The 13,439-nt window shown below is 39.6% G+C and overlaps 1 protein-coding gene across 5 annotated transcripts in view; it reads left to right on the top strand.

The window, feature by feature from the left end:
- Positions 1-13,439, top strand: part of LOC140304850 (teneurin-3) — a 207,533-nt gene that overhangs the window by 190,366 nt on the left and 3,728 nt on the right. For all 5 annotated transcript variants that reach the window (XM_072383646.1, XM_072383645.1, XM_072383644.1 and 2 more), the window contains 7 exons: positions 2,716-2,960; positions 3,044-3,225; positions 3,417-3,619; positions 9,895-10,005; positions 10,132-10,274; positions 10,414-10,538; positions 12,159-12,289. In XM_072383646.1, coding sequence (XP_072239747.1) covers positions 2,716-2,960; positions 3,044-3,225; positions 3,417-3,619; positions 9,895-10,005; positions 10,132-10,274; positions 10,414-10,538; positions 12,159-12,289 — 1,140 coding nt within the window. The remainder of the gene's footprint in view (positions 1-2,715; positions 2,961-3,043; positions 3,226-3,416; positions 3,620-9,894; positions 10,006-10,131; positions 10,275-10,413; positions 10,539-12,158; positions 12,290-13,439) is intronic.

Raw genomic sequence — 13,439 nt, 5'->3', positions numbered from 1 at the left:
GCAAAATTTCTGTTCACTGTGTTGAGCCAATTTTGGAGAGCACTGGTGTGCCACATATTCTTTTTTTTTCTTTCAATCGTCTCTTTTTTGATGATAAAGTATGTATAAGACAATCATTGCACAAAAATATTTTTTTTGTACTACATCCACTACATCCACACTTACTCAGCCTTTAACAAAACATTGTAAATAGACAGAATAAAAATTTTAAAATGGTTAACAACTTATGCTTAAAAAGAAAGGAGAAATGTACAACAGATTAATAAGAATTAATAACTGAAAAAAAGAAAAAAAGGAAAAAGAAAAGCCCAGACAACCCCAAAAAAGGGTGAAATACATGAAAGAGGCAAAAGCCAGAAAGTTGAGCATAGCTTTAGGTAAGTTCAACTCTGGAACGATGCCAAAAATATCAGTCAAGGGATTCGGCTCAATTCGATGATGAAGGATTCCTGATAACGCTTGGGACAGGGACATGTCCAATACATGTGGTAAAGCAAGGCAGGTGTGCCTTTACATTTATCACATGTAGGGTCGACATCAGGGTACATTCGCACTAATTTGGTTTTTGATATGTGGATTCGATGCACCACTTTAAATTGCATGTCAAGAACACATAGAAGAGGAGGGTATCCGATCAAGCACATAGTCCCATGTGTCCTCTGTAAAGGTATAATTCAGGTCTTGTTCCCAAGCAGTTCTTATGACAGCCATTGAAGGGCAGTGCAGTTTGGAAATAAGGTTATATAGATTAGACATGATACCTTTAGAAGTAGGGTTAACAGAAAGAAATATATCAACAGGGTTGACTGGGGGTTTATAAGGAAGTTAGGTCGTTAAGCGCTGTATAAGATTCCTAATTTATAAAAATCTAAAAAAGTGGGTTTTGGCAATGCCAAACATTTCTGTTAGTTGAGAAAAGCTTGCAAAACAATTATCAATTTATCGAGCTTCAAAGCATCTCAAACCTTTTCTGTGCCAAATCTTGAATGCGCCATCAGCCATTGAAGGAGCAAGTAGATGGTTAGCAGCAATTGGGCTTTTAAGTGAAAAAAGCTGTAGACCAAAACTTTTCCTAAATTGGCCCCAGATTAGCAAGGAATGTTTAACTACTGCTTTGCTCTTGGGAATATCCGAAGCAAGTGGAAGTGTGGCACCCACCTAAGAGGACATGTAAGGACACAGGGTTACTAGCACAGACCTCCATTGTCACCCAAACCGGGGAAGAGGGTTCAAAATGGAAATGTCTCCAAAATAACAAACACCTAATATTCACTGTCCAGTAGTATTACTGTATTCCCTTGTCTTTGGAGAAATGTTTTCTGCAGCCGAGGGTGTTTACCATGATACCCAATATAAGATATCATTAATTAGTCAAGGGTTCTAAAAAAATACTTGGGGATGAGATTGGGAAGAAATAAGTAGAGGAACTTTGGAAGCAATGTCATTTTCATTGAGTTTATTCTTCCAATAAGGGACAGAGACAAAGGAGTCCACTTTGATAAAATCTGTTTTGCCTGATCAAATAAAGTGAGAAAATTTGATTTAAATAAGTTTTTGAATTCTCTTGTGACACAAATTCCGAGGTAATTAAAGTGATCTTTCACCACCTTCAATGGGAGATCAGTATAGTTAAGTTTAGCTTATTTATTAATTGGGAATAGTTCACTTTCATTGAAGTTTAGTTTATATCCTGAAAATTGACTGAAATTATCTAAGGTAGTGAGGACTTCCGGTAGAGAAGTGGTTGGTTGTGAAACAAACAGAAGTAGGTCGTCTGCATACAACGACTTTATGTCCGACTCCTCCCCTCCATATTCCTTGTACTCGCCCATTGCTACGCAAGGCAATTGCAAGAGGGTCAATGGAAATTGCGAAAAGTGGGCAACCTTGCCGGGTCCCACAGTGTAAATCAAAGTATTACGAATAATGACTATTGGTCAGAACAGAGGCTGAAAGACAGGTGTGTGATATATTAATGTTTTGCATTATGTATTTCTCACTACACAGGGACAATGCCACTTAAAATGTCAAAATGTGCGCAGTGATATACCTATAGAATTCATGGTGTCTACATCAAAACAAAATAAACTGACTTAGATAAAGCAAAGACGAGACTTGAAGAGCTACAAAAAGTCTTAGGGTTCCTTGTATTGCATGAATAGTTCTAGTTAAAACAGTCCTGGTCATTCTCGACTTCTTTCAGCCAAATACAAATAATAAGTTTTTGTTTTTGTTCAAAAGTACGAACTGACAGTGTCTTCTTCTGGTATTTCAAATAAATTTGTACAAATGGAGAATTTCTTGAGTCAGATATTCTCTCCTGCAGGAGTTATTTGGCACTTGTACAGTGTAGCAACACAGCTATGTGAGGCGTAAAAGTTGGATATTCTTTTTTCTGTGGTAAATGATTGTGCAAACAGCAGTGAATTGTAAGGTATACAACATTTTGTAAACGAGTTTCAGTAATTCAATTAATTCTACCTCCCAACAAATGTTGTACTCTGGAGGGAAAGCTGTCATATGCAAGAGCACCAGGCACAGAGATTACTGTGTTCATTATTTTTAGACAACTACTACTTCTATTCATTGGCTTATACCAACTGTAATATTTTTTTATGCCAGAAACAACATTCTGTTTAAGGCTTATCATCACAGCTTTTTGTGACTGTAAGAAATTAATCATTAATATTCTGCATTTATCCCTACTTGTCTTAGATTATATCAACAGCAGTCATGACCTACACTAAACACTTTGACCAGCATGGCCGCATCAAGGAGATCCAATATGAGATTTTCAGGTCTCTGATGTACTGGATCACCATTCAATATGACAACATGGGCAGGGTCACGAAACGCGAGGTCAAGATTGGACCGTTTGCCAACACAACCAAATATGGTTATGAGTATGATGTTGATGGACAGTTACAAACAGTCTACCTCAATGAGAAGTTGATGTGGAGGTAGGATCATTTAATTAGAAGAAAAAATGTGCACTACCCTTAACTGATGTTAGATGTTCATAATATAAATGTTGACATTACAGATATAATTATGACTTGAATGGAAACCTGCACTTGCTGAACCCAGGGAACAGTGGACGGTTAACTCCGCTACGCTACGATCTAAGGGACAGAATCACTCGTTTGGGAGATGTTCAGTACAGGCTGGATGAAGATGGATTCTTGAGACAGAGAGGAGCTGAAATATTTGAATACAACTCTAAAGGTGAGTATTGGTGATGTGCTCCTATTTTTTTGTTGGTCCAGTATAACAATATGAAACCAAGTAACACCAAAATATAACACAGAAAAGTTCAACTTGGCATATGAAATTATTATATTCTATAGATCTAGCTTGTTACTGTTGCCTTCTCATTCTTTCTATCCTTTTTCCTACGATTTAAAAAATTTTTTCAGGTCTTTTGATTCGTGTCTATAGTAAAGCAGCCAGTTGGACCATCCAATACCGTTATGATGGCTTGGGTCGACGCGTGGCATCAAGAAACAGTCTGGGCCAACATCTGCAGTTCTTCTACTCTGACCTTAATTACCCCACAAGGATCACCCACGTCTATAACCACTCCAGCTCCGAGATCACATCTTTTTACTATGATCTGCAGGTATCTGCCTTGAAAAAGTCATTTGTAGCATGTTAGTACCATTGACGTAAACTTGGAACGTGGGTAAAATATAGTTATTTGTTTCTGTCCATCTGGTAGTTGAATCTAGAAACTCTTGAAATTCTAAATATAACCACAAACTCATGGGGGCTGCTGCTGGAAGCTATGACAACTTCAAGTGATGGCATTATAACTTGTCTTACAAGCCGTTTTAGGACATGATTTCTAATAAGCACAACTATCTGAGATAATTCAACTAATTTTTTATTACTGATTAGACTGCAGTAATAAGCCCCACACAATGGGACTGAAGTCATCTGCCAAGTGATATGCAGATCAGTAAAATATATCAGTTAAGTCTTTTGATCCCCAAGTTGCTCTCAGTTCTGTCAGTTTCAAAACCTCAATGTGAAATACTATAGTCAGTACAGTAAATTAGATTAAATCAAATGAAAAAATACTTTATTTATCCCAAAAATAAATTATATTGTTGCAGTATTTTTAAACTCATATGATAAGCTTTCATTACGAACAGTTATTTTTGCTGGCAGGAAGGACCTCCTGTATCTTTCTGTACAGCAGCATAGCTGAAGAAGCCTCAAACTGATCACACTTTGTTGTTTCAAACAGCTGTTCAACAGCTCGTGCAGCATTCTTCTTTTTTCAATCAGGTCCAGAGGCTCGAGAGAAGTTGCTGTCCTCAGATTGCCTTGGTTTGATACGAAAATGCCACGGTCAGGCGCTAGATGACTGCAACTAAAGTTGTGCAATCAGTTGTTGCCTCATCATTATGGCACTTTTATGGTGCGGTCCATGAGGGGGGGCTTCTGGCATGTTGTCTGCTTGGGCTGGTTCAGGTAGTGGGAGACCCTTGTTTATGGCAATAGTGTGCAAAACGCAACATGCCAGAATAAGCCTTCTCTGGGCTACAGAGCAGCCTTGTTTTAGTTTAGTCTCTTCAGCGGCCTCTTCACCTGACATGGAGGATTGAGGGGAGGCAGAGGAGGTCTCAGGCTGTCCTGATCTTGGGGAGATGTTGGTGAGGTTGTGTTAAGATCTATAACTGAGGTGGAGAGGAACATTATGGAGGTGTGACAGTGAGCATGTGGGTACATGTAGAGTGTAAGGTCTGCGTTGCTGGAGGCAGGGGAAGAGCAGAGCTGAACCTACTGAAATACATATTCAGCTCATTGGCTCTGTCCAGGCTACCATCAGGCTACCACCAGGAAATGAGCTCCAAGATGGTGGTGCGTGTCGACGCAGCAACGACCCACACTGTTTTGTTTATTTAATAAGTGTTTATAAGTTTTTCATGATGGAAAACTTTTGTCTCGTCTGTCTGCGTCGAATTATAAGTACAGTCAACCAGCTCTGCTCGACATCTCCAAGAGCAAGATTCTCAACGTGTTGGATACTACAACAGAGACAACCATCAATGAGCTAGGATTACTCCACCAGTCGGACTCGACTGCGACCACAGGCCCGGTAAAGAGACATCAGAGTGCATTGTGCGAGGAAGCAGAAGAGGGGCAAGCATGGAGGAATCCGAGTTAGGCTAGCGGCTAACCCAACTCACCCAGCCATACCATCCATCGTCGTAGCCAACTTACATTCCTTGGACAACAAAACTCACAACTACTGAGGTTTTCATGGAAACATGGCTTAATGACAACATCCCCGACTCCGCTGTACAACTTGAGCAGCTAACATGCTATGGAGCAGACAGAGCCCATGTTAACGGAGGTTAACAACGCGGCGGTGGGGTCTGTGTTTACATTTGTGACGCGTGGTGCCAGGACGCTGTGGTAGTATGTATACACTGTTCACCACTTGTGGAGTTTATGGTCATCAAGTGCCGTCCTTTCTATCTGCCGAGGGAATTTACTGCGGTTTTGCTTGTCGCAGTTTATATCCCTCCAACCTCCAACAGTGATAGGAATGTAGCACTTTGTGAATTGTATCAAGCCATCAGTGAACAACAGAAGGCACACCCAGATGGATTTACCATCATCGATGGAGATTTTAATCATGCTGATCTCAAAACAGTCCTACCAAAACATTATCAGCATGTCAATTTCCCAACAAGGGAGAAAAACACCTTCAACCCGATCTATACATCAAAGGAGCTTACAAGGCCTCCCCTCTCCCCCACATCGGACTTTCCGACCACATTACTGTTATGCTAATGCCAGCATATAGGCCCAGAGTGAAAGTGGAAAAAACAGTTTGAAAAGAGATTCTAGTGTGGCCGGAGTGATCAAGGTCTGCTCTTAAGGACTGTCTTGTGACAACAGACTGGGACATGTTCAAGCAAGCAGCTACACACAACAACCACACAGACAATGAGGAGCTTACAGACACTGTTTTCTCCTACATCCGCAAATTCACAGATGATGTAACCCACACAAAGACCATCATCACTCGAGCTAACAAGAAGCCATTGCTGGCAGGGGCTGTCCATCGACTGCTGAAGGCCATAAACAAAGCCTTCAAAGCCGGGGATAGAATTGGCCTGAGAACAGCGAGAGCCAGCCTGTCCCGTGGGATCAGAAAAGCAAAACAGGACTATTCAAAAAAGATCACCAGCCACTTCACAGACAGCAGGGATACGTGCAGCCTGTGGCAGAGCATACAGACCATCACGGACTACAAGCCCGCATCACAGACCTGCGACAACATGTCTCTGCTGAACAACCTCAACAGCTTATTTGCACGGTTTGAAGCAACCGTGCAAAGAACGCCTTCACCCCCCACCACGGCCAGGCTCTGTGCCTGTCTGCTGAAAGTGGGAAGATGGTACTCTCCACTATCAACCCCCGCAAAGCAACAAGCCCAGACAACATCCCAGGCTGTATACTGAGGGACTGCGCAGAGGAGCTTACAGATATCTTCACGGATGTCTTCAATACTTCTCTGAGTCAAGCTGCAGTTCCATCACATTTCAAGACTTCCATCATCATACCTGTACCAAAGAAACCAACTCCATCCTGCATCAATGACTATCGCCCTGTGGCACTGACCCCCATCATTATGAAGTGCTTTGAACGGCTAGTCATGTCTCACATCAAGTCCCTGGACCCCTTTCAGTTTGCATACAGAGCCAAACGTTCCACAGAGGACGCTATCTGCTCTGCTTTCCACCCAGCCCTCACCGACCTGGAAAAGGCAGCCTCACATGTGAGAATGCTTTTCATATACTTTAGTTCAGCTTTCAATACCATAATCCCACAACAAATTATCTGTAAACTGGACCAGCTGGGGCTTAACACTTCCTTTTGCAATTGGATACTGGACTTCGTCAGTTACAGACCACAAGCAGTAAGAGTCGACAACAACACATCAAGCAGCATCACGCTCAGCACAGGGGCCCCACAAGGCTGTGTGCTCAGTCCCTTGCTCTTCACCCTGCTGACTCATGACTCCACACCAACCTACAGCACCAATCACATGGTGAAGTTTGCGGACGATACCACTCTGGTAGGTCTCATCACCAAGAATGATGAGTCCCACGACAGGAAGGAGGTCAACCTTTTGACTACGTGGTGTAGAGACAACAATCTCCTGCTGAACGTCACCATCTGACCATCGATGGTGCAGCTGTGGAGCGAGTGAGCAGCACCAAATTCCTGGGGGAATGCTGCTAACCTAACTTATACATACCATAACTTGTACAATAATTTATGCTGCTACTTCTAGCAACACATAGTATATTCCTATATTTGCACATTTTTTATATTTTTTTTATTGACTTTTATTTTCTCTTTTTAGCTTTAGTATATGTCTTATCTGTTTACAAGTACTAGAAATGTCTTGTCTTATCTGTTGTACCTGTGCACTTTATGTTTTCACCGTGGGAGAGTGGGAAATGTCCTTTTGATTCCTTTGTATGTCTTCACATGTGAAGTATGACATTAAAGCTACTTTGACTTTTGACTTTGACTTTGATCAGTCTGATCCTCTTTCATCTTAAAGCTGTGATCTTTTTTATTCCTGACCATACATCTCACATGTTGTTTCGCTGGAGCCATGTTATTTAAAGAGAAACTAATCAGTGCCCAATAGCTTAACAAGTCAGCATAGGGCCACAGTGCTTGATTGCTAATGTGGGCCCTGTCTGTGCATTATGATATTTTAGGACAGATAAATGACAAGATGTAACAACATTTCATTTGTACAAAAGATTATTTTGAAACAATTTTGTTTGTTGATTAGACTGTGATGCATCATCTCCAAGGAACAGTAATGTGAGCAAAGGAAAGGGAACAGGATTGTAAAATGTGTTTACCAAGGCAGATAATGAAGACATATTATTGAGACAAATTATACATGAATAGGGTATAATTAGAAAAGGAACAAGATTGTAATTTGTTTGGGAGACACAAGAGCCTGTGTTAGGACTTGAAGTTATTGGCCAGTGGACATGAAAAGGAAGGCCAGAAGAAAGATTCTGAAATGGCACTGCCCTAGTGAGTCCAGCTTGCTGCAGCAGCTTTAAATATGTTGTATCTCTTTATGTATCCACTCAGGATTTTTTTAATTAACTTTTTCTGTGAAAACAAATATTTCTTTTCACAATTGTGGCACTTGTTTTTGTCTGTCATAAAGTTAAATAAATCATAGATAGCCATGCCTATGTGGAAGTTGTTGTGGGAACTGCTGACTTTAGCTTTTCAAAGTCCATGTAATTCCTGGAGTAAGACCCCAAATCCAGAGGAGTTCTACAGGATGCAGTGGGAACAAAACCGGGAGAAAGGAGGAGTCTGAATAATTACTTTCTTTTATCATCATGGGAAATCTGCCTTCGCAAGCAGATAAGTTGAACAAGCTTGGAAACCTGATGAGGATGCAACTTGAATATCAGGAAGGTGCTATTATTTGTTTCACAGAGATGCGGCTGAATACCACCCCTCTACCGAGCTTTCAGACTTACAGGCTGAGACTGCAGACAGAGTGGTTAGAGAAATAAAAGAGGGATTGCATATTGCAATATTTTTGGACAATGAGAAGCATACCAGATGTTGAACTGTTGGCTATGAGTTTCTGTCAATGTTGTCTGTGGTGAGTTCACCTGTGTTACCTGGCAGTGCATTGTGTGACATTAACTAAGTTGTTGCCAAGCAATAAAAACAACAACCCAAACAATTTATGGCAATTTCTAAAGATTGTATCCACTCTATGCTACACTCTTACATTCCACAGGTTTTTTTAACAATAATTTATACTGCAACTATATAATTTCCCCTTTCCGTAGTATTTAAGTATTATTGAAATTTACCTTAATTTAATTCAGAGGACCAGAGGAGATTGAGCCTGAAATGGAAATCTGGCACTGTAGAAAGCTAGAGGAGAGTGGGAGAAGCCTGTGGGAGACCAAAAGGGATTTTATAAGGAGACTGAAGACAAGGCAATTAAGCTTTGCCCATTGACATACACTGGCAGAGAGAATGATGTATAAGGTATAATAGGAATAAACATTGAGGAATAGGAGGACGAGGCTGGAGCTCATGTCTGTGGCGTGGAAATGAAAATATCTATGATGGGCGCATTACTGGTATTCTTCTGCACCTGAAGCCGGACATTAATGGAGTGGAGAGATTGCAATAGTCCAAAAGCTTTAAGGGAATGTACGGTGATCACTTGAAGAAGGAGAAAATCAGATCACTTCTCAATTTTTAATGATGTGGATTTTTCACCAAATGCATGCCTAACCCAACCTAAATCAAGTACTTTGAGAGAGGCAGGGATACCATGTTAGCTGAGACTGAATGCAATGCCTGTGGATGGAAAAACGACGAGGGTAAGGGTTGAGGCCCTAATAACCACTCCAAATGGATTCACCAGAATGAAGTCAGAAAGCAATACAGTATATGAGAAAAATACAAAAGACTCTAATGTGGTCTGCCCTCTTTTTGCCTCTTTTCATACTAGCCACTCATCATTGCACACACTGTTTATTAGCCAGAGGTGGGCCAGTACAATACAACTCATTCTCGCAATACAACACCAAGGTAACTCCATTGCTGATTGGATGGATGCACCTGGAACAACTTGTAAAATTCTCTGAAAATCAGATGCCCAAAAGAAACAGTAACAATAAGCAATAATTCATAATTCTGTTTTGCTGCAACAGCCCACCGCAAAAAAAGACTGTCATGATTCTTTAAAATCCTTGTACAATATTTGTAGAATTACAGAACAGTTTTGTGCAACAATGATCACCTTCATTGATAACCTTTTATCCATAATGAGTGCATTGTCATGTGTATCTTGCACAGGGCCATGTGTTTGCAATGGAAATCAGTAGTGGAGAAGAGTTTTATATTGCATGTGATAACACTGGAACTCCACTGGCTGTCTTTAGCAACAATGGACTACTGCTTAAACAGGTATGTGCATGTCTTATTGTAAGAAAAAAAATTATAAAGACTTCAGTATATAATCTGTTTTGAAATTAAATTGTTTATTTCCCTAAATCAGATCCTAAATCTAAATCTCTGCTCTTGTGTATGCAGGTTCAGTACACGGCATATGGCGAGGTTTACTTTGACTCCAACCCAGACTTTGTGCTGGTGATTGGTTTCCATGGAGGTCTTTATGATCCTCTGACAAGACTGCTGCATTTTGGAGACAGAGATTACGACATCCCTGCAGGAAGGTAGACAAACCATGGATAATTTGGTCATTTGCAATGTAAGCATGACATGCTGTTGCACACAAGCATTTGCTGTGTGCTTTGTCAGTGTCATGTCTGATCAGTGTTGTTGTTTTATCATCATCATTATATTTCAATCAAGATGGACCACTCCTGACATCGGCACATGGACACGTGTAGGTAAAGAACCTCGGCCCTTTAACTTGTTTATGTTCCGAGGCAACGACCCCATCAGCAAGATTCATCAGGTCAAAGACTATGTTACAGGTAACTATTCAATTTAACTAGGTTTAGTCTATTTATTCATATAGCACCCACTCACATGAAACGTCAAGGGTAGAAATGGATATAATAAGGATACTTCCAGCAGAACAGTACTCAGTGAGGGTGTTCATCTGTTTCAGCATATGAATTCACAGTATCAATCCAGTAAAATTCTGCTCAGTGTAGTTTTATATATATATAGCACCAATTCACAACCAAAGTAATTTCAAGGCACTTTAAAGAGTAAGTGAATAAGTTCAACTCAAGTCAGTGTAAATACTGTCCATATGAAAAAATTATATTCCAGTTCAATTCAAGTCTAATTCTAATTCTGATCAATACAGTCCAATTCAACATGATAGTATTTCTAAAATTCAAACTTCTATACATTTGACAAGTTATGGAAACTAGGGGGTTGTATCAAGTCTTTACTTTGATTCAGTCAACCCACCCTGATTATGCACATTATGATTGGTGGGCAACGGTCGAAAGGAAAAAATCATTTTTAACAGGAGGAGACCTCACAACTCCAACTGGTCACGAACAAACACAAAAACACCAGGCAAGGGATACCTGCAATGGTAGAGAAAAAAGAGACACAAAGTTGACTAGAGTTGCAAGCAGTTACAAGTAGGGTCCAGCTCAACCCCAAATTATCGAATTATTATGAATTTACATGGATTATATCAAAATACTTTTAAAAAATCATATTGAATATTCAGTTGGGTGAAGGTTTGCGACTTCTGACTCTTTCTGCTTCTGGGAACTCATGAAAAAAGTAAGTCTGCAGTCTGAAATACTCTGTTGGGAAAATGTGGAACAATGAGGTCTTTAAGATACAATGAAGTTTGGTCATTAAAAGCAAGGTGTGAAGAGGAGATTTAAAAATGTTATTCTGGATTTCTCAAACATAATAAAGAAAAAACAAAATAGAGGAAATGTGATCTCAGGACCTGCAGCATTTTGGATCTGGTGGAGGCTTTTCAGAAAGCTATTTAGAACATTTCCTAATTATAAGGAATTACAATAGTCCATCCTGGGACAGATAGAATGTGAGATATGATGTTGAATTCTTTATCCTGGTTAAAAACAAACTTGGAAAAATAATTTACATTATAAAAACACCAAGGAAGTAGATGAACCATCTTGAGTGCAGCTGATATTGGTCCTCTATCATGTGTGTTTAAAGTTTCAATAGATGTGTCCCACAACACTCTGTTACAAGTCTGTCTTTTCTGAAGAATAAAGGTATCTAATTCATGCTGCATAGGTTAGATAAATACTTTCCTAAAAATGATTTTAATGGAACAGATGGATTGAGAACAGTTGAGAACCATGCTTTGAAAATAATAAAATGCATCTTTATTTTTATAGTAATGAGCTGCAACAATGTGGGACCTTTAATGTTTACAAAGGGAATGTTCAATGGACTGTTGGTTTGTTTTTGTATTATATGATAGAATAAATTATAACTTATATACATGGCCAAAGTCTTTGTTACTGCACTATTCTCAGATGATATTTCTATGAAATGAAAATCAAAGCAACATGCTTTAACTCGCACTTAATCTTCTTTATCTGTCCACATCTCTATTCCACAATCACTGCCCACTTTCTCCATAGATGTCAACATATGGTTGGTCACATTTGGCTTTCATCTTCACAATGCAATCCCAGGGTTCCCCATTCCTAAGTTTGACCTGACACAACCATCACTGGAGATGCAAAAGAGCCAGCTATGGGATGACCTGCCTGTATGTATTCTAAGTTCTCTTTAATTGTACAGGTTTTGTGGATAAGAGATGATTTCTCTGTTACTGCACAGCTCAAACCTTCAAGAATTGTGTGGCTCTGGCATTATGACATCAGTGATGTCACAGTAGATACATTGCCTTTACCTGTTACAATGTCATCAATTATTTGAATCTACTCATTTGAATTTGTAACAATTTGAAACAAATTGATCCACAGCAATTTGCAGAACAGTATGAATTTGACAGCTGCATAAAGGCATATAAAGCCAATATATCTTAAATTTGGTTACCTAATGTTTCCAAAATACAACTAAATGAGTCATTGAATCCATCAGTAACATCTAAAGCTGACTTGTAGTCTTTGCTAGAAATGAACTTACAGTGGAACAAAGAAAAAAAGAAATCCAAGACATGCAGATATCAATTGGAATTACAAAGCAGAAAGTGATGTCATGAGAAGATGCAGCAAAAAACATTTAGAATAATTTGGGAAGCGAGAATGAATCCTATCATTTGCATCTGTCTTAGGTTAAAGCTCCAGTTCCTTCCTCTTTTCTACCACTCCATAGTGCAACTTTTTTTAAATATAGTATTTATAATTGTATGTTTGACAGGTTATCAAGAAATCGCACTTACACACAGTGAGCAAACTCAAATAAAAGAATTGTGTTTTTAAAAATATCATTAACTTAACACAGTCTATGTGCTAACATGAGAGAGGTGGATCAGTGCTACATCAGTGTGTGCACCAGCTGAGTGACAAGAGTTTTGTTCAAGCTTCAGATGGATTGGTGTGTTCCACCTTGCTGGTTTGAAGGTGCAGATGAAGAGAGGGGTGAGGTGATTTTAAAAAAACTTGAGGATGAAGCTGTCGTGGGACAACATTTTCTCTAAGTCACCTCTGCCAGTCTGGACCTAAGGAATCATCTCATTTCAAAAGTACTCAGAAAAATATGCTATTCAGTTGTATCCGTGGTAGGTGTAGAATCAGGAGACAAAGATGAGGCATAAATGATCTGGAGATAGCAATGTGCAAGCAGGGTGCATTTACCTAGCCGATACCAGAAAAATAGGCCAAACATGCTGCTGAGACTAGCTTAGTATCTCGGGACTCCTCTTTTTAAACCCCTTGGTTTGATCTCTTTGTTTG

Source organism: Leuresthes tenuis, unplaced genomic scaffold, assembly GCF_036924035.1.
Source record: "Leuresthes tenuis unplaced genomic scaffold, fLeuTen1.0.hap1 SCAF_4, whole genome shotgun sequence".
NCBI classification, from domain to species: Eukaryota; Metazoa; Chordata; class Actinopteri; order Atheriniformes; family Atherinopsidae; genus Leuresthes; species Leuresthes tenuis.
This window is presented reverse-complemented; position numbering and strand designations above follow the sequence as displayed.